We start from the raw sequence: 21,163 nt of genomic DNA, 5'->3' as shown, positions 1-21,163 counted from the left end.
TCAGGTTTGTTCAAATTAAATAATCGATACATTTGTTATGTAATTTGTCATTTTTTTTAATTATACATCAATCACACAATAAATATATTGTATTTATAATTAGTTCAGATTCGATCGAGTCGAATCCGAATTGAAATTTTCCAATACTTTAGCGTCTTGAATTTTAAACAGAATTTTTTTTTTAATTCAAGACATGTGCGTGCGTGAATTAAATTATAAAAAACAATAAAAAAAATTAAAAAATAAGCACATAATCAATGAAAGTGATCGAATTAGGTCACTTTGATTACGGAATTTCAAATTTTGTAATTGGTCCAATGTTATGCTCCCAAATCAATCCAACGTCAAATAGTATATTATTGTTTTGAAATTATATATTGATTAATTGTAAGTATTCATATACTATAGTCGTTTTTTATTTTAAATTAAATTTTTTTATTAAAATATTGTTGATTCTTTTATTGCAAAGTGATTAATTCTTACCACAAAAAAAAAAAGTTCAAATTAAAATGAGGTTTTTAGAAGCAATAAAACTATTTATAACTTGTTCATTTTAAATTTATGATAACAATGGAAATTTTTAAAATTGGACCCACCATTTTGGAGTTGGCATGCCACGTAAATTTATATCAATTACAATTTAATTTGTTTATAATTTGACTGCAATTAAATATATTTATTTATAGATACAGAAGCGAAATATATTTATAGTGCCTTAATTTAATTATGTATATCTATATATATATTTATAAACACTTTCTCTTTCTTGATTATCACAATGTTGTTATAAATGCTATATATTATTTTTTATACTATTATAAAACAAATGCTATAGATAACGAGTATCGAATTTGACAATATTCTTTTGAAACTTTAAACATATACTTTAATTGATAAAATAATTAATTTATTTAATTTAGTTATTTGATTAATATATTTTAAGTTTATTTTAGTATATATTAAAATATAAAAAACTATTTATTATTTATAGAGACATGCCACGATAACCAATATCAGTTGAAAGCGAATGTTGGGTGACGGTAGGGAGACGAATCGGGTGGAGTTCGGTTTATAAAACCCGAACATTTAAACCTCTGCCTTTGGGGTTCATCGTACAGAGCACAGAACAGAGGAGACACAGTTTGATAATCTCAATCTCTTCGTCCGTCAACATTTTCCCTAAAATGCCATTCTCTGGCAAACACTCATGCACTCTTCTCTACATCCTCACACTCTCCCTCCTCGCCCTCTACACCACCCTCCGCCGCCGCCGTCCCTATTATCGCGATACATTCCTCTCCTCCGCTAGCAACTACACCATCGCCGCCTACCTGCGCCACCTCACCCTTCGACCCCACCTAGCCGGCACCCCTCTCTCCCTCTCCACCGCCCTCTACGTTCAATCCCACTTCCAATCCCTTGGCCTAACCACTCATCTCACAAACTTCTCTGTCCTCCTCTCCTACCCCCAGCACTCCTCTCTGTCCGCGCGTTTTAGCGACGGCAGTGTTCTCCCCGTTGCCCTCTCCGAACCCACCGTCCCCCAAAATGGCGTTGTGGCGCCATACCACGCGTACTCCCCCTCCGGCTCGGCGTACGGCGAGGCGGTGTTCCTGAACTACGGCAGGGAGCAGGACTACCATGCGCTGGGTGCTCTGGGGGTGGTTGTTAAGGGTTGTGTGGGAATAGTTCGGCGGGGTTCGGGGATGTCGAGATACGAGGTGGTGGCAAATGCTGCGGCCCACGGGGTGTCGGCGGTGCTTATGTACACCGAGGGTGAGTATAAAGAAGGTGTCGAGAGGGGGACTGTCATGAACGGTCTGGGGGACCCACTTACTCCTGGTTGGGCCGGAATTGAAGGCGGCGAGAAACTTGACTTAAATGATCCGCGAGTGACGGAGAAATTTCCAGCGGTGCCGTCGTTGCCGGTGTCGGAGGCGGCGGCCGAGAGTATAATTAGGTCGTTGGAGGGGGCAGGAGTGCCTTTTGAGTGGAGGGAGAGTTTCAAGATTGGTGGTAGAAGAATCAGGCGGGTGGGGCCCGGCCCGACTATGCTGAATTTTACATACGAGGTTGGTTGAGTCCACACTTCGTTTGTTTTTATGATGTTTTCATGGATTTTATGTTGTGAGATATTATGTCATCAGCGTGACAAGTTGTTTATTAAACACGTAAATTGTTAGTATTTTAGATTGTAGCTTTTGTTGTTTGTTTGTTGTCTGGGTTGATATCTTTGATTTCATCCAAGGTTGACTTTAGGTGAGAGCACCAACAGGAAATATTTGAGGAAGTTGTTTCTCTTTCCTGTCCTCTGCTTCTTGTAATAAAGGGGGTGAGGAATTTGTCAATGAAGTATATAAGCAAAATTTGACTTTTCAGATGTGAATAGGCCTACGAGAAATTGACTGTGATGGAACTATCTCCCTGATGTTTTAGCCTGAGAAACAGCAAAAGAATAGGTCCTTGAATTAAGCTGATTTTATCTCATGTTTCTTAATTTGCTGAGATTGACAGATTTTACAATTTATATGTTAATATAATCTATATGAATAATAGTAGGCTTGTTGGTCTACTAATCGGCTTTTACTTGAAAGAATGATGAGATGCTAAATTTCTTCAAACATCTGTGTGGTATGCTTTTTTCTCCACCTTCTGGTTTTGGGTGCTTCAGGAATAGATTCTCTGACCGAAAAGAGCACATATCGTCTTTAAATTAGTTAAAGTTGTACAAATGGCATCAAACTACAAGCTGACAATTTAAAACTCTTCCTTCTTTTATCTATGAAATTCTTGGTTCGAATCCTCAATTTGTTTCTCCTAATCTTGCTCTCAATGCTGTTCCGCAGCGATCTCGTGCTTTTTTAAAATCCAATCTTTGTGCTTGAATCGATGTTAAGTCTTTGGATGTTTGGATTGAATTTTTGGCTGACTAGGACCTATAATTCTGACAGTGACTGTTTTGAGAGAAGATGTGAGAAATTTCATTGAGCATGTAAGCCATTGATTAAAATGGAGAATAGTACTGAGAATTCTTTTTTCCCAAACTAAAATTGCATTTTGCAACTTCAATTTGTTATTATGTCTGCAGGGTGAGCAAAAGATGACAACCATCCATAATGTCTTTGCGGTCATAAAGGGATCAGAAGAACTGGATCGCTCTGTGCTTCTAGGCAACCATAGAGATGCATGGACGTTTGGGGCTGTCGACCCTAATAGCGGAACTGCTACTCTACTTGACATTGCCCGTCGACTTGCTCTTCTTATGCGCTTAGGTTGGAACCCGAGAAGAACAATCATTCTTTGCAGCTGGGATGCAGAAGAATTTGGGATGGTAGGTAATATTCTGTCACCTGATTTTTGGGGGAATATATGTGCTTTTCATAAAATATGTATCTCAGTTTCATGAAGTGATTAAACCATGTGGAAGTTCGTATTTATTATATCTGAAATCGGATTCATTGGTTTAGCTATTTTGATTTCAGATTGGGTCAACTGAATGGGTTGAGCAAAACCTTGTGAATCTTGGCTCCAAAGCAGTGGCTTACCTTAATGTGGACTGTGCTGCTCAAGGCCCTGGTTTTTTCGTTAGCGCAACCCCGCAGCTAGATGATCTTCTCGTTGAAGTAACGAAGCAGGTAATGAGATATTCACAGTAACTTCAATGTGAAATTAAACCACTGATTGGCTTTTCGTTTTATGGCTTCAACACCATGATGGCAGTGATGACTTTTCTGAATGTTTATCTTCTGGAATGTTGTTTACATGCCTGATTCAGGTCAAAGATCCCGAGTCGGAGGGTTTATATTTATATGAACGGTGGGCAGCTGCCAACAAAGGTGTCAATGTAAGTTAGATGCCTGTGCATGTAATATATATGACATCCTTTATTTGCAGGAGTCCAAAAATAGTATTATTTGGATGATTTATGATTGTAGTAGACAAGGATGAATTGACAATGACAAGAAGAAGACTAGGAGATTGTTTTAGTACAGAAAGAGAAAACCGAGGCTGGGGTTACTTCGATCAAGTTTCTTTCATGCGATCGAACTCCATGGCTTGCTTTACTCAAAAAATGAAAAGTAAGGAATAGTACCCCCACCTGGAGAACATAAGAAACCTGGTGGTGGGTGTGGACCTAACAGAAGCAGTATCTGAAAACTAATCCAACAGCTAGTTTTTCTTTTTCTTTTTTTTTCATAATTTTATTTAAGTTGCTAGCTTTTCACAATACCGAGGACAAAGTTAATCACTAGATTGCAACGACTTAAGGCAGGGTGCAGATAGATTTCAGGACTGATTCTTTTTTATGATATAGCTGCTTTTCCTTTCCATTTTCCTTGCAGCTTTGTCTTGGTCATGTCTTTATCTCCCTATTCCTAATGTTACTGGCTTTATGATTCTTGATTTGATTTTTTCGACAGAAGATTCAAAGACTTAGCAGAGTTGATTCAGATTTTGCTCCATTTTTGCATCACGCAGGCGTTCCTTCTGTTGATTTATACTTCGGAAGTGGTACCCTTTTGAACCTTAGTGCATTCTCAAGCTCATTTCTGACAAGAAAGTTTGAAACAAAACATGATAGTAAATATTGATCATTTGAACTTGATGAGTACGTAAGAACTTTGCTAGGCTTTCCCCAAAGTAATATCCATTCTCATGCAGATTTTCCAGTTTATCACACGGCTTTTGACTCCTATGATTGGATAGTGAACTTTGGCGACCCCTCATTTCAGCGGCATGTAACAGGTTTCTGTTTTTGTCTATATCTGCATGAATTGCTGATAGTTTCAATGTGTTTTACCTATCCCATGCAGAATTTCATTTATTAGCAGTATATTTTTAAGGTTTCATGCTTCTCTCTCTCTGATTATTTTTTTACTTCCATTTACTCTTTGGGGTTTCAGTGGCAGGAATATGGGGACTTATTGCACTTCACCTTGCTGATGACCCGATTCTGCCATTTAACTACCTCTCTTATGCTACTGAATTGCAGGTAGAGATTTTCTTCCATTTATATACTCAGGTTCCTTGACTACCTCATGAAAGCTGAAGGCGATGAACAATATGAAAATATCCTTTTCTATCCTAAAAAAGGACATTGCTATTAACATGTTTTGCGTGATTCATGATGTCTGTGTTGCGTGTAGTTGGTGTGAAATTTCCTGCTTTTGTTCCCGTAAATGATTTTAGGTTGTTGGGAATTCCAAGTGTCCGTTTTTTTTTGCTCAAATAATGCATATTACCCTTGTGATATTGCATGTTCCTTGGCTGCAATTTTTTTTCTTCTCCGAATATTTATTTCTTACGCATGATGTCTTTTAATTGATATACCTTACAGGAGTATAAAAATGTACTGACCACATTGGTGGGAACCGTCTCATTGGATCCCATTGCTGCTGCCATCCAAGAATTCATAGCCGCTGCAAATGAGACTGAGGAAGAAGCCCAGGTTCGACGGACACTTATTGGAAACTCTTCCTTTCTGGAACATTAAAATTTTCATAATCTAGATCAGAACATTCCTATTCTTGTACTTGTGGAGCGTCTGATTCTTACAAATAACAAGACAGATGGAAAGCTGATAATAATCATATACGTACGACCAATATGTTGATTACATCATTTTCCAAATTTTAAACTGTAGAAACTGAGGGTGGATCAAAACGTAGATGAATCTACAGTGTTGAGAAGGCGCATGTTAAATGATCGATTGATGCTGACTGAAAGAGGCTTCTTAGACACAGAGGGGCTTCGCGGAAGGCAGTGGTTCAAGCATCTTGTAAGGAAACTCCACTCTAATCTGCATGTTTTTCTATTTTTAGTACTTTATTTCTCAATCTTATAAATTACGATTTACATGCGCTTCGCTTACCTCACATCCTTTTGACATACCGGTCACTTTCTACAAAGGCAGCAAGCAAAGCTATTATGCAGGGTTCTTTTACATGAACCCGGTGCAAAAACAACAACTGGATGTAGTTCATGTCATGTACCTACATTATGCAGATGTGACATGATCTCTACCCATTCTTGTGACCTATTGTGGATCTATCAGAAACCTCAAAACATTGTTGTCTTCTGTGTATATATGGGAACGGCTATTTCATGTCATAGTAGATCAACTGGAAAATTCTAGTCACTTGGATTAATATGGTCAAAATGCAGATATACGGACCTCGAGGGGATACAGAGAGCAAGATTGCATTCTTTCCTGGAATAGGTGAAGCAATGTCAGGAAGAATGAATGAGGAAGAACGGGAGGCAACGATCAGGCATGAGATATGGAGAGTTGCGAGGGCCATCGAAAGAGCAGCCATTGCATTGAGAGGTGAATTGAGGTGAGAAGGATGATTGAAGGGGCAAAGGAGAAGATGTAGCCATAATGTACAGAACAGTGAAAATGATAATCCGGTTGTGATAGAAAGGACAGAGGAGGGGGAGGGGATGGGGATGGATGGTGTATAAATATGTTGGAAAATAATTATTTGATGCATCAAAGTTTAGATTTATATTCTTTCAGATCAGAAGAAACAAAAAATTAATTGCCATTCCTTTTTCCTCGTTATGTATTATGTCAGAATAATGTTTCCACGCCCACATGTATGTCAAATAATACATATGAATAATCTCTCAAGACGGCTCAAGTGAAAAATATATATATCTCAAGAGTATATAAAAGTTCATTCCTTTCTGTTATGATGGGGTGTAAAGAAAAATTAAAACATTGACGCGCCAGGTAGGGGTCGAGCCTACGACTTTCTGCTTAGGAAACAGACGCTCTATCCACTGAGCTACAGGCGCTTTGACTCTTTTGTGTAGTAATTAATTTTATAATATAAATGCCCCCTGTTACGGAACTGAATTGCTCCTCTGCACCTCCGTTACCTTGTTCTCCCAAATTAAGTTACTCTTTTGACTGAGATCGAAAAATCTTCAACATTTAACAAACTTGATTGTCTTCAGTCAAGTTGCCAAAAGACCCATGGGAATGAAAACTTACGCCTTATTCAATGCTCCAAAGAAATCCCGAAAGAGAAGTGCAGGGATGGGAAGATGTACTGACAGAAGCGCATAGAGAAATCTATCTATATTAAATGGAAACATAATCGTTTCTTGTACAACCTAATCCCCTATACTTTATACAAAACATAAGATACAACCAAAACAAGGGGATGATTGAAAATTAAAAGGAAAAATGACAAAAATGAAGAGTCATGAGATAATATTGATGGCCTAACTATACCCACTTTACAACCTCGTACAAAATCCGCTATGATAAAATTACACAAGGACAACTTCAAATTTTCCGACTACTTCAAAGCAGGGTAAAATTGGAAATATATGAAGTGCAAGAACTGATGACTACAAAAAGAAGAAAAAGAAAACAACATACATCTAACAATGGAGGCTGGCCTTCCCATCCAAGGTAAAAAGAAGGTGAAACAATGATAGTAGCAGAAAGACCAGCAGATCCTTTGATGGCGGGAAGAAATGCATCATATCATTCTCCCCTTTGCTGCCTCATATTTCATTGTCGAGTTTCAACATCCACACTTCAAGATTTTCCCCATCATCGTATTGTGGCGTTCAGGTTGGTATTTTCAGATAATTGCAATTCGCCTCAATTGTATATTTTTACAGGCTTCTCAAATGTGTGGCGATTCTGCAATTATAAGAAACATTAACAAAGGGAAAAAGAGAGAGAGAGAGAGAGAGAGAGAGAGAGAGAGAGAGAAGCTTTGGGGTCATGCTCCAGGTTCGCAGAGGAAATTATGCATAGACCAACACATATTTGAACAGTTGAAGCCCAATTCAGTTTAAATTTATTCAGCTTTGAAGTTTCTCTATACTTGTAATAGTCCACAATAAAATAAAGGCATAGACTACGGCAGTCAGAATATATTACCTGGCTCGACGAGTATGCCCTTTTAGGAGTTATGTCCGAGTGTTCCAACCCCAGGTACTGCTCCCAAGCACCATAAACATCTCTTCTCTGGGAGAGACGAATGCAAATTCCTCAGTCTTACAAAACATTCCAAGTAACCAAGTTGAAAAACTAAAGACACCAATACAAAAGATCGGATAGGAAAATGTTACCTGAAAACGACTTGAGACAATGTCAGAATCCTCAAGATACTCGGGACGTCCCAGTGACAGAAAGGCAAACTTCCACTGAATATTAAAGCAAAACAAGTATTCAAAAATACTGCCTGAGGGCTCTTTACTAAAGCTTTTAGCAAGAGAGGTATTATTGTTCAATTAGGATCTGTAGTTTTATCCCGTGGCAAATCATACCTTAGAAAACTCCTCATCTGGAACCTGCAATTTCTTTTGAATTCGTAATTTAACTTCTGCTAATGTTTCACCTTCATGAATGACCAAAAAGAATGGTTCCCCAAAATTCTGGACTTGCTGTTTTCGAAAGGAAAAGAAAAGCAAACTCTTAAGTTTCAGTGAAGCACATGTACCAACACGCACAGAATCTAATGAATGCTTCAAGTACCACTTGATTTTGAGCCGTCTCTTTTGTGAAATGATAAACATGAATCAAGCGATCATTGGGCCCCAAATTCTTTTCCTCTTCTGGGATCTGAGGCAAAAACATCGGAAACATAAACTGCATCAATGACCATGTAACTTGAGCCAAAGGCAAGCTCAAAGCAGGAAAAACATTTTGCACATGGCAACCCGAAATGTACAAATGTAATACCCCAACAAAGATTACCACTCTCCATTAAATATGATTAAAAGAAATTAAGTTGTTGCAAAATCAAAAAAAAAAAAAAAAGAAGTTAAGTTGCCTCCTGAATTTTTGCCATACAATGTTCAGAATTCATCTGGTCGGTTACTATTCAGTTATAAAGCTATACAAGCATGGTTAAATGGTATGACTGACTTAAAAGGAAGGAAGGAAGGAGGGAGGGAGGGAGGGAGAGAGAGAGGGAGAGAATATTTTGCAAAGAAGAGAGCTCACCTCTTCAGCACGCAACGTCCAGTACTGGTCATTTATATTCTCAATTTTCTCATGGACAGGAAAAATCTGCAGATTTGGTTCACAATATTACCGTCAGTATCTTGTTCAAACCAAACACTGCAAATGATTCAGTAGAAAATAGACAAAACCATCCTGAACCAGAATCTCTGCACATGACATTCTAAAATGAAAGCAAATGCACATGGTCCGAGCAAAATTTTTCAAACATTTCAAGAATCAAAATGACGTCAGAGCAGCTAACATTACCTTGTAAATCTTGTGATAGAAAACTTCAAGCAGCCTAAGTTCCGCATTTGGATGAGATAACTCTACCTATCATTGGATGCAGAAAGTGTCATGACACTATCTTCTTCTGCTACTTATTATTTCCGATGAAGTCATCATTGAAGGAAACTCGTTTAAAAAGGTTAAAGAACATAACATAATTCTGAAAGAAGAGGACGTATAGAGAAGGAATCTTCTCCTTTTATTCTCTCCCATTGGGGCATCTACAGAATATGCAGTAGTTTGCTTCTTTAAACAGCACTGGACTAACCTTTGTTTTAATTTCATTAAGCACATCCCCAACAGTACTTGGTTTTGGCAGTCTAATGTTGAGGATTGTAGCCTGAAAAAGACAATGTGACATGGGTTGATAATTTCATACAACTCAACTTGGCGAGGACATGACAAGGGTAAAGCAGAATAATATTTCACCTCATCCTTTGTGGCATGATGGAAGGCGACTTTCAACGTTTTTAGACATTGCAATTCCGGAAGAGGGATGTCCAGAATTTCATAATACAGTATGTCAGAAATCTACCATAAGAAATCAAAATACTTTTAGTCCATAGGTTACAGCAAGACACCCAACTACATACCATCTTCTCCCCCCCCCCCCCCAACCCCCCCCCCCCCCCCCCCCCAAACAAACAAAAAAAAAAAATCAAATCAAATGTTTACACTAGACCCACCTGATTGTAGTGGACAAGCATGTCTAACAAATGATCGACTGATCTATATTTGATAGGATTGGGCTTAGGTTGCTGAGAGTAGCAATTATGAGGAGTAAGCCGAATTTTAGATGAATCGTCCAAGCCAAGGCGTTGGGCAACTCTTTCCACAACATCATCATATGTGTGGTTCTTTGCTCTGTAGATTATCCGAAATGGTCACAGCCAATTTTGCCCAAAAGTTTCAGATCAAATTAAAATACAAATGCTATAGATCAATTCCAGCCTGGGGATTATTATATCAGACTACTCACAACTCTAGGCAAAACTCATCTTCCTTGGGTCTTTCTAGAGCTCGAAAATGCACAATCTGCAAGAGAAGAATTAAACATTACAACGCAGTTTGAACTCAAAGAAGAGCATAAAAATTGCTTTACGAAGAACTTTATCAGGGCAAGCTTTCCAGTTGAAAAAAATTATGGCAAAAGGCTTTATAGATGAGGATGGACAGCACAACTATCAAAATGAAGTGCAGAAGGACTGGAACAAGAGAAGACAAGCAACTGATATATCAACAAAGGTACCTGGAAGTGGCTGGAAAGAGAATGCCGGAGAAGCTAATGAAATAAATTCATAAATCTAAATTACTGCAGATGCTCTTGTTAATAACTAAGAGTCCTTTGTTTGGTTGAGTTTTAGATGCACAAGGATCATGCAATCCAGTGCATTGCATCAAGTTTTTCACTTTCAGTAAATAAATAAGACCCAGAAGACCTTCTAACAGTAAATAAAATTTATGATAAAAGACCAACCTGGCGATTCTTCACATATTCCAGAAATGATGGAACATCTGGAAATCGGTTTTTCTCCTCACTTTCAGGTGGAGGCCGTTTCTGGAAGCATATAATGTCTCCATCTTCGATCTGGTGATGGGGGGAAAAAAGCATATGATAAAGGACTAGGTACGAGAAAAAAGCATGTGATAAAGAAATAGGTACACATTCATATGATTAAGTACAATGAAATAGTCATACCTGACTAAATCGAAATGAAGCTCTTTTATCAAGGCGTTCACACATAACAGATGGCTCAAACTTGATCTCCTGTCAAAATTGTAAACAAGTTCGTCGCATTTTGCAATAGTGTTCCATGCATCTTAAATAACAAAAAGCAATACATATAGTCTACCATATGCAACATGTTTTCTGTAACCAGACATACCTCAAAGAGTTCAATCTCTTGATCAGGAGCAAATCCAGCCATTTCATTCAGCTTTGTCAGGATCTCCATTGGCTTGCCGGAGCTCTTCACGAAGAGCCTCCCAACATATCTGGAAATAACAAATGAAGTAAATGACAAAATAGCAGGCAGAATCAGAATATAATACTATATACTTCAGGAGAAAATAGAAAATACCGGAGCTCTTCCTTGTCAGGATCATAAAGCTTAAAGAACAGAAGTATGTCTTCTTTATTTTTTTCCGGAGGAGGAACCGGACGTGAATCCTAAATACAAGACAGTAATGAAGATTAATCAGGAGCAACAAAAATTCCTGAATATAAATACTGGAAAGCTCCAACGAAGATCATCTCAAATGTTTGGAAAGGGGTACCAGTCCACGTTCTACTTCCAGGAACAACTTCAGCTCTGCATTGTGTGCCTTATTGGAAACTTCCCTCAATGCTCCTACCTGCACAACATGAGTATGAAAAGGAACAATAAATATTAAACAAGTAACAAAGAGAAATCTTTAGTGATGCCTATAAAGCATGTCTTACAGGAATCAATGAAGCAAAATGGTAGAACCAAACAAAAGTATTGCAGACAAAAAATCAACTCAGATGACCAACTTCTTCAAAATCATGAGAAAGAAAGTGATGGCGTCCAACACACATAGGAGTAATAATTCAACAAGAAGCAAAAGGATCACCACTAAGTTGATCTAGTCTGCTGAAGCTTGAGTTGCTGGAAGATGATACACATCCATTTGCTACAACTTACTAGATATCATAACACTACCAAATCAATTGATGTCTCTTTAATAAATTAAGATTCAAACAGGACAAATATATAGTACTTCTCAGCATACACATCTTCTAAAGTAAGAAGAGACTGGCAAGTAAAGCATTGGATCACTCAGAATATGATGGAAGTAAGCGATTTCAAGTGGCTAACAAGAGAAGAAGTCTAACACAGGTTAAGAGCTTGCCTTCAAAAGGTTAAGGAGAAAAATCATTTCACCCAATATATGGATGCCCTAGCATTATGAGAAAAAATACATCCATAATTTTTAAAATAGAAAATGGAAAAAGACATGGTAAAGATATTTACAGTTTGTGCCTCCTCTTGTGGTGTCAATGGCCGGTTTGGACGATACGTATGGTTCTGTCTTTTTGCCCATATCCAGAATCGCTGAAATTGAACTGGTATACCAAGTTCTTTAGCAACCTCGTCCTTCAATAAAACATAGAGATTGATGAGAGATTTTACAAATAAATGTGAAAAATAATTCATTTGAGTTTTTTACCACCCCCCAAACCAATAAAAAGGGACCCACAGGAAAGTGGGGGTTACAGTAAACACAATTAAATGCCATAAAAGAAGAGAAATTTGAGAAATCTAAAAAGTTAATTTGCAAACTTTATGCTCCATTTGTCCTCTTTAGGACTGCTAGGACAGTGCTGCTATTCGTTTCATAATATTAATATGAACATAATATTTTATCTGTTTGTGGTGTTATAGCATTTAGGTACTAGTGTTGTCAAATGGCGTGCAACCTTCATACAACTCATTCTGCAAAGTCTCATCTCATCTTAGGAAATCAACATACGTTGTCTTGTTACAACAATCTAGACAGGGCCATCTCAAAAATTTGACCAGAAGACAAATCTTAATGAATGACCTCACTTCAAGAAATTTACATCGACGTCCCTTAAGAGTTTGCTGGAAATATTAGTAGAAATATTTTACCTAACCAGAGCATCTAGCAGTTATCATTGAACTGGAAAACTCCCTCCTAACAGTAAATTTCTACTACTATTGCTTTTTCTCCAAATAATACACTTTAAACTTCATAAAAGAACCAACCACAAGTCTACTAGTTTCAATTACCAATAAACCACCATTTAACAAGTTCTTAATAATCAAAACAATGAACAAGAAAAGAAGTACCTTGAAAAGGTTAAAAGGCATCTGTTTCTGGATACGGAAGTTCCGAACTTTATCATGATCAACAAGATCAAAATATATATCTTTTCCAATCTGTTCCCTCAAGTCTTCATCTCGAGCAACCTGCAAATGGAAATAAAGATCCAGTAATAATCTCAAGAAATGCGGAGATTAAGATTACAGAGAATGCTTATTCTCATAACCTTGATAATAGTGTAGAGGTGGGCCTGTGCTTTGTATCTTCTCTTATCTTCCTTTTCTTCTTGTTCCTTTTTCAGTCTTATCTGGAATAAGACATGTCATGTTTCATGAGAAACCTTTACACAAAAGAAATAACACCGAATGAATTCTACATTAACAACTGAAAAAAGTTACCCTAAGATGCTCTGCAATGTCCTTCTCATCCACATCACAAATTATTTTATCCTTGTCACTGACTCGTATATATACAAGCATGTATGCATTTGAATACTTTGTAAATTTGAAAGGAGTGTTGTTGTAGCCAGGATTTGTCTGTGGCAGCTGCAGGATAAAGTGAATATAAGCACAAGAACAAACAGGGAGTACAAGAGGATGAAAAATTAGAAGGCAGGCAACTTCACCTCCTCCTCACCACCATACTGCTCTTCTAGCGCCCTCTTCACATCTTCCTTAGTGACCCTCTCATCATCAAATTTGTACCTGAAAGTATATAGTACCACATATTAACCCTCATATGGTTTGTTCAGGTCCTAAAATTGACCTAGTAAGCAAATTTTCATGACACAGCAATTAAACTACAGACGTATATATACAACAGTAAGATGTGATTAAATCAATGGGAGAAAGTAAACTGGTGCATGATTACAGAAATTTAAATGCCTGTTCTGGCACTATCATCAATGGAAGTGAGGAACTTCAATCAATTCAATCTTCCCTCTCTCAAAGTGTAAATATGTGTAAGCAGGCATAGACCAGGGGTCAGGAAGATTTTCTACAGAAGTATGACACATACCACTGATCAGAAAGCGTTGGCCTGATGAAAGCATAATAATGTCCGCCATGCACCCCGCCACTATGCACCAAGACACTGTTCGGATGAAAAGAACAGGGGAAGAAAATGAAGAATGTTAAAGTTTCCAAACCGAAAATATTCTAGTACCAACTGCTCTGATACTTCCATGGAGGCACCTCACACATGCCAATTGCATGACCTAGATACAAACTTATCGTCTTGAAAGATTATATCTGTCCAGTTTTATTATTTACTTCGACAACATTTTGCACCCAAGCATCTGACATAATTTACCAAGATCACAAGGTCAAAGATAAGTGAAAACTCAGACACAAAGGCACATCAGGAACATCACGCAACAGTTAACTTGGTTTATAAAACAGGCTGCTCCAAAAATACACAACCACTAGACAAAGCAACACCAAGAAGGCACGCATCAAGCTATTATAAGCAAGAGTTTATCAGGACACTTGGAGATCTATAAATTGGCTGCACCAGAAGTACTTCCACCGGACAAATAGGACTCACCAAGGCAGAAGAAGGTATATTAAGTTAAATATTCGATTGACAGCATAAAGTTGCTAAAGTTAACTCACTCATGAGGGGGGCAAACAAACTAGAAGGCAAAGCAGTACATTGCTACAATCTAATTTGTAGCTAAGTTAACATCAATGAAAAACAGCAAAACGCTGGAGTCAGTAACATATTATTATTTTTTATTTCGATTTAATAAGCAGCTCCAAAGCAACCAATCTAATCAGTTTCAAATAAACCAAAAGGTTCTACAGGCAGCAAGGTTGAGCAATAAGGACTGAGGCATTATACAGTTCAGGTCTATAAATATGCATTTCCAACAGATGTCAAGTTTCTATTATTAATAGACTCCTTAAGACTAAAAAGTGTAGGTGCTTATTAAGATGGATGGACCTGTGCGGTACAATTTCTAATCCCATGCATTGCTCTTTCTGATAGTTTTTCAATTTCATAATGCCATACCACATCTGTAGTGGTAACAATCACATGTAGGAAAATAAAGGCAAACAGGTAGGCAAGGATGGACAGAATAAATGTAAAGCATTGACAATAACCTGTGAAGCATGTAGAGGTTTCGTACGCTCCTATCAGCTTCTGGGGATAAATACTTGCCATTCTCTCTATCAAGATCAAGTTCCAATGGAAATTCATAGCGGTCATTTATCTGCAATCATAAAAAGAAAAACAGATCAACATCTAGGCTTCCACTTATAATCATCAAATGATTCAAATGCGGCCCACAAAAACACGAAAAGTAGTTTGAGACAAGACAAGAATTCTATAGAAGCTAGTTTCTTGGAGTGGCCCTTCTAAAGAAAGTGATGAAAAGATAAAAAAGATACATGCTCTATCTACTTTCCTGCAGAAACCCGAACACCATGGAAAGGATAGAGCAATTATCAGGCAGTATAATCAATAACAGATGTCAAGTGTAACAAGATGGAATGCTGTTTGTTATTCTAATCTATTTCAGGAGCTACAATAAACATGAACCAGTACCATAAGCAACTGCAGCTAGATATAAGTGCATAAGAGAGGATTAGATAAAAAAAACAGTTGTGAGCAGATTCAGTATCAATCCTCTTAGTATGAGAACTAGTGGCACATCATCTCATAGATTTTGGAGGGAGAACAAGGAGAGTTAGCAGAAGAAGTATATAATCAGAAGTACACTAGTGTGGAAGCACATAAAACAATCTACCCCCAAGTTGAAGGTACTTACAGTTTTAGCTACTAACCTTAACCATTGTATCTCTCATAAAATCATACTCAAAACGCTTTAACTGAAGCTGGAGAACTGGAGGAAAGTCAATGAACAAGACCCCCTTCTTGGCATCCTAAAATTCAGAAAATATTCTTCAGGCAAACATATGAAGCAAAAAAGGCCACAGAGATGAAATGTTACATCCATCACTTTATTGAACAAGAACCACAACAAAAGATAAGCATAATAGCCTAAAGAAAGTAAACAAAATTTCTTAGATTTTACATTAAATCAACCTCCTCTCAGCCTGAAAAATTGCACTCAACTGATCACATAGGCAAAACCATCAAACCAGAAACAATTTTTCAAACAGCATAATCAATCTTTCTTTAAGGACTAGAACATCAAATTCCTGAAAAACTAATCCACCAAAGATGAGCTATATCTCAGGCTGCAGTAGGTGCTTAACCATGGCAACAAGAATTTAAACTATTAAGTACCAACACAACAAAATTAAAATTAAAGATGAAAAAGGAAACAGCTTTTGGGATTTCCATCATGACATGGTCGCTAATGCATATCCATACTGTAATTTTTTTTGCTAAAAACTCTGCTGTATCAGCTGAAATCTGCCTTACACTATGCAAATTATCTCATTGATTGTTTCACATATTTTTTGAATAAAAAACAAAGACCTAAAGCCAACAAACCTCCCTCCCCCGCCCCACCAAATGTGTTCTTTTTTTAGGACTCCACTCATCTCATCAGAATGCACACACCCCCGTGGGACCACCCCAGATTAAATTACTGATGTTAGATGCTACAAGTACAGTGACACTGATAATGCATGGCCAATACTAAAAGGGACAGTTCAAAATTCTAATATCTTTGCTATTCGACTCTAGTGCTTTGATCATTATCCCAGCACATATTCCAATTTTAATTTGTTAAACAATCCCACCCCTCTATATTATAACATATAAATAAGATGCAATTTATTAAATGGCTTCTTTAGAAATGCACTGAAAATAAACCTCCTGAAAAAGTAACAGTATCTGAGATTTGCTCAAATAAGAGAACATCAGTCAGACTAAAATGCCAAAGTGTGCTAATGCATAAATATACAAACTTAATGCACCAAGTCAATAGATAGCTGCCTCAATGCACCACAAAAGAATTAAACAAATGAATTCTCCTACGTTTACAGACTGGCAATACATACTTTGCCCAGAATCTGCTGCTTGTAACATAGACTCATCCTACTGTTGTTTAGTTTCCTAACATTATTTTTCAATTTGTCAAATGCCAACTTTCACAGCTTAGCCTGGACTATCCTGCAGCTCAGTACATCTGATCATCATTAACCTTCAGAAGAAAACACCAACAGACAGACACACTAGTGAACCATGTCCTCATCTATTAGGGGAAAAAACTACCTGCAAACCATGTTCTTCGGCGTGGTACTTGTTATCTCCTTCAAGACGTTCTACTTCTACATACTTGTCAAATGAAGCATAGACATCCTTGCAGCCTTTTACATCGAGTTGAAGGTCTGCCAGAAAGTCAAGATTTAAATAAATTTGTCGGCCTAAAAAGTCAAGGACAAGTCCGAGAAACAACTAATACCATAAAAGGATTCTTTTCTTGTAGATTTGAAGTCCACATTGATGCATTCAATATAATTCATATGATGCCCTTCAAACAACTTTTGTATGGTTCCTTCAACAACAGTTCCCTGCCCAGCAAAAGAAATATAATTACATAGGAAAAGAACTTTTAATAGGTATAGAAGAAAAGAAGGTCTCAAGAAGGTTGTGCTGTCAAACACCAGTACCTTCATCTTGTCTTCAAGCTTTTCACATAAAACTCTATTAAGTTCTTGGACATCATGTTGCATAAAGGAATCATATGTGTCCCATCCAAACGATTTCGTCAGTTCTTTTGTAGCCACACTGGTGTCATTATATTGGAGCTTATAAAATAGACTCTGTAAAGCCAAAGGGATACTCCCTGAGGGGTTATCATTCTCTGTTGTTGGCATATGATATACAGCCTGATACAACATATTCATGGTGAGGTTTCCTTACAGTTCCAGATTGACAAATGAGAACTAACATAATAAAGAATATAGAGTAACCTTTCTGAAGTAAGGAATATGGTACAAAGTCTGGAGCAGAGAGTTCATGTAACAAGTTGCCCCCTGGTTCTTAAGACCAACATAGCCTGTCTCCTTCTTTGAGTCATATGTCCAGTAATCAATGACCTTACGCACAGCAACATCAGCTTCAACAACACAAGTATCATTGACAAGGTAACCCTTGTTGGGGTCATAGAGCTCACTCAGAGGCATGAAGGATGTGAAACCCCAATCACTCGCCCTTTGATTGAATTGATGCTGTGTGTCTGTGAACCCCACAAGGAGAAAGAATAGATCAGAAAAATCATACACAGGTTGCAAATGATCTAGCGATTGGGGGAAGATATATAAATTTGAAGTTCTACAAAATTTACTGACCAAGCTAATCATTCAAGGAGAAAAATCTTACCAAGTTATCAGGCCAAATCTATAGATAATCAAAATTAGTCTACAATTCTGACTTTTAGGAAATCCACATCAAAGCTGGGACTCTAGTACAACTTCAATTTTTCAGAGCAAAAATCACAAGAACCAATTTTCTAGCATAACTATATACATTTAATACAGGAAAAAATGATGTGGCAGCTCCAAGATTTCTTTTCCATTTTCCTTTGTTTCTTGCGGCAGCGCAGTGTGGACAAGTTGGGATTATCCAATTACAAAACTAAAGAATAGGCTTCAGTGAAGAGGTAACAATCACAAATCTTTATCACTACATACACGCTCTCTCTCACACATAGACAGACACTCTCATGTTGCATGTCTCTGTTTAAGTCTCTGTGGTTCTGCGTGCATATACAATGTATCAAACTTTAGCTGCATAAAAGAAATCAGAACTAGTCTGCGTGATACCTTTTTTTATTGTGTATTTGTTATTCATTTGATTAACTACAGCCAAGCTAAACTGCGCATATCTACTCCACCCATACGGCAAACTGGATGAATCAGCCACATCTAAGTACATCGACAAGTAGTCCACATTATTTCCTTTTGGAAAAATAAGCACCCGCCTGCAGAAACCAAAACGAGTGAAAAAGGCAATCAGGTCACATTCCGTACCTCATGGTAAAGCACATAAAAAATTTACAAAATCCACTTCCATAACGCATGGTTATATTAAGAAATGGTTTGTAAGTTCCAACTAACACAATAAATTTCCTTCATATCGCACACCAGTATGTAGACAAGAAGAAATAAAGGCAGATTTTATGACTTTCAAATTACCATTTATAACCCCCGACAACAAAGACATCAGAATAAAGCTTCTTGATATTCAATCGGGAGAAGTTCTCAATTGTCCATGTGAAACGTGATGCTTGTGGTTCATCACTAGCCTGGTTTTCGACAGTTCCAGCACTGTCTGCTTGTGCCACTACAAAATCATAAATGCTAGCGATTATAAATACAAGACGCGCCTAAAGAAACCTAAAAAGAATTCAATTGTATCTATACAAATCAGCAGAACTGAATAATCCAACAATTATGTGCCAAATGTAACCACAAATTCCACCAACCAGTAAAAATTCATGCCAGTACTTTGTCTGCACCCATGCATGAGTCTATAAAGTAGACAGAAACAATTCAAGTAGTGTGGGAGAGCAAGCACCTTCCATTGGCTGAGGGCCTTCGACTAAAGGCTGAGGGCCTTCTACTAAATCGGAGTGCGGCACCAGCATCTCTTCATCTTCCTGTTGCTACATTTTCAGGAGCCAAATATAAATAAAACTAAACTAAGCTTGATCCAGTATACCAAAGCCTTTCTTCACGAATTTAAAACATTAAACCCCTTCATTCGCATTGAATCAACACAAGTACAAGAAAATTCAAATTGAATTAACTAACTTAAACCTCCCTTCTACTCACGAAAAACCCTAGTCGATCACAACCATTGAGCCCCCACAAACAAAGACGCACACACAGACACCAAACTCTGCAGGCGGGACACAAATTTGAGAAATTCCAATACAGAATGATTATATGCATGTACACAGACAGTGTCACACGATGCAAAGGGAGAAAAGCGAAAATGAGCATAAATGGAAAATGGCAAAGAGAGAGGAGAGAATGGAGTTACATCCAACGGCTGAGGAGTCATCATCGTCATGGCTGGAGAGATTACAGCCGCCCGATCGATAGAACACAGAGAGATTAATGTAATCTGAGTATCAGAGAGAGAGAGAGAGAGGAGGAGGAGAGAGAAAGCGGGAGTTCGAGAGAGAGAGAGAGAGAGATGGGCTAGTGGGAGTTTTCGGAGTGCGCTGGTTTTCAATGAGGAGAATTTTGGAATAACAGGAAAATTAAGGGGTAAAGTGGGAATTGCGAAATAAGCAAGAAGGGCTGTAGTCGGAAACATCCACGCGATTCTCAAACATCCAACAGAATACAGACACGTAGAGGAGAAGTAGCTGCCTGGGCTTTTTGGTCTTTTCCAACATTCAAAGTTCAAACTTTGGATGTGAAAGCACGACAATGAACCGACATATGTTTTTTTATTTTTTTCCTTTTCTTTTTTTTCCGTACAATTATTTCTTACTTTGATCTTTGCATCTTTTTCATTTTAGTACTCTTCAACATTCCAAGGCCACGCTTATTCGAGTTTGTAAGGTTTGTTGGATAAAACTTTTAGTTCAAGCAGTTGGTCTTTTCCTCGAATTTGGAATAAGGATTCTGACAAATTTATTGTAGAATTTTGATAATTCACATCATTTATTGAATTATTCTTATAAAGCAAATACTTTATTAATAATAATGGGTTTTTTCATTATCATATATTTAATCATTTAATTGAATGCTCAGAATAAAATGAGTCTAACTTAATAATTTGTTTAACCTTGGAAGTTCTAGCTAGGCCTTCTTTTCGCGCTGCTGCTTCTTCTTTTCACGTTTTTTGTACTAAATATGTTTATTACATCTTTTAAGTTGTTTTTGAATTTCACAAAAAAAAAAAAAATGGGAGAGAAAAATTTCAAATGATATCATATTAAAATATTTTTTAATCATCCAAAGAAGTCCTTCAATTTCTTACTAAAACTTTGATATTCATCAATCAAAATACCTTTTTCACAATAAAGTTGAGAATGACTTGAAATTGAGATTTTTATTTCATTTGTTGTGATATCCAGCTTCACTACGAATATCAGCTGTAATTCTACTATGCCATTTTAGAGCCACTCATCCTTTGTAAGCTTTTGTTGTGCAT

The 21,163-nt window shown here is 37.3% G+C and overlaps 2 protein-coding genes and 1 non-coding gene across 4 annotated transcripts; 1 reads left to right on the top strand and 2 right to left on the bottom strand.

Annotated features, from left to right (window-relative positions):
• LOC105161797 (probable glutamate carboxypeptidase AMP1) lies at positions 1,185-6,565 on the top strand. Its single transcript, XM_011079611.2, has 10 exons — positions 1,185-2,072; positions 3,089-3,331; positions 3,483-3,635; positions 3,776-3,844; positions 4,422-4,512; positions 4,663-4,746; positions 4,905-4,993; positions 5,339-5,449; positions 5,645-5,779; positions 6,166-6,565. Exons 1-10 carry the CDS (start codon positions 1,185-1,187, stop codon positions 6,340-6,342), a joined length of 2,040 nt encoding a protein of 679 aa, XP_011077913.1. The 3' UTR covers positions 6,343-6,565.
• On the bottom strand, positions 6,729-6,801 carry TRNAR-CCU. Its single transcript has one exon. It is a non-coding gene; the product is annotated as a tRNA-Arg (tRNA).
• On the bottom strand, positions 7,073-20,209 carry LOC105161680 (ubiquitin carboxyl-terminal hydrolase 12). 2 transcript variants are annotated; one of them, XM_011079456.2, is made up of 32 exons: positions 20,039-20,209; positions 19,571-19,658; positions 19,189-19,336; positions 18,817-18,974; positions 17,965-18,230; positions 17,662-17,880; positions 17,454-17,562; positions 17,264-17,379; positions 15,862-15,960; positions 15,178-15,287; positions 14,090-14,164; positions 13,698-13,776; positions 13,471-13,617; positions 13,299-13,379; positions 13,099-13,218; positions 12,259-12,381; positions 11,540-11,617; positions 11,344-11,432; positions 11,149-11,257; positions 10,962-11,030; positions 10,740-10,850; positions 10,242-10,297; positions 9,949-10,126; positions 9,692-9,793; positions 9,531-9,602; positions 9,242-9,307; positions 8,975-9,040; positions 8,504-8,590; positions 8,296-8,412; positions 8,098-8,172; positions 7,907-7,993; positions 7,073-7,663 (listed from the first exon to the last, which is right to left on the bottom strand). In XM_011079456.2, exons 1-32 carry the CDS (start codon positions 20,066-20,068, stop codon positions 7,622-7,624), a joined length of 3,372 nt encoding a protein of 1,123 aa, XP_011077758.1. In that variant the 5' UTR covers positions 20,069-20,209; the 3' UTR covers positions 7,073-7,621. The 2 variants fall into 2 exon arrangements, with proteins under 2 accessions (XP_011077758.1, XP_011077759.1); XM_011079457.2 differs by having other exon boundaries at positions 19,571-19,652.

This window comes from Sesamum indicum, linkage group LG5 (genome assembly GCF_000512975.1).
Source record: "Sesamum indicum cultivar Zhongzhi No. 13 linkage group LG5, S_indicum_v1.0, whole genome shotgun sequence".
Classification (NCBI taxonomy): Eukaryota; Viridiplantae; Streptophyta; class Magnoliopsida; order Lamiales; family Pedaliaceae; genus Sesamum; species Sesamum indicum.
Note: the sequence above shows the minus strand (reverse complement) of the source record. Positions and strands in the feature narration are given on the sequence as shown.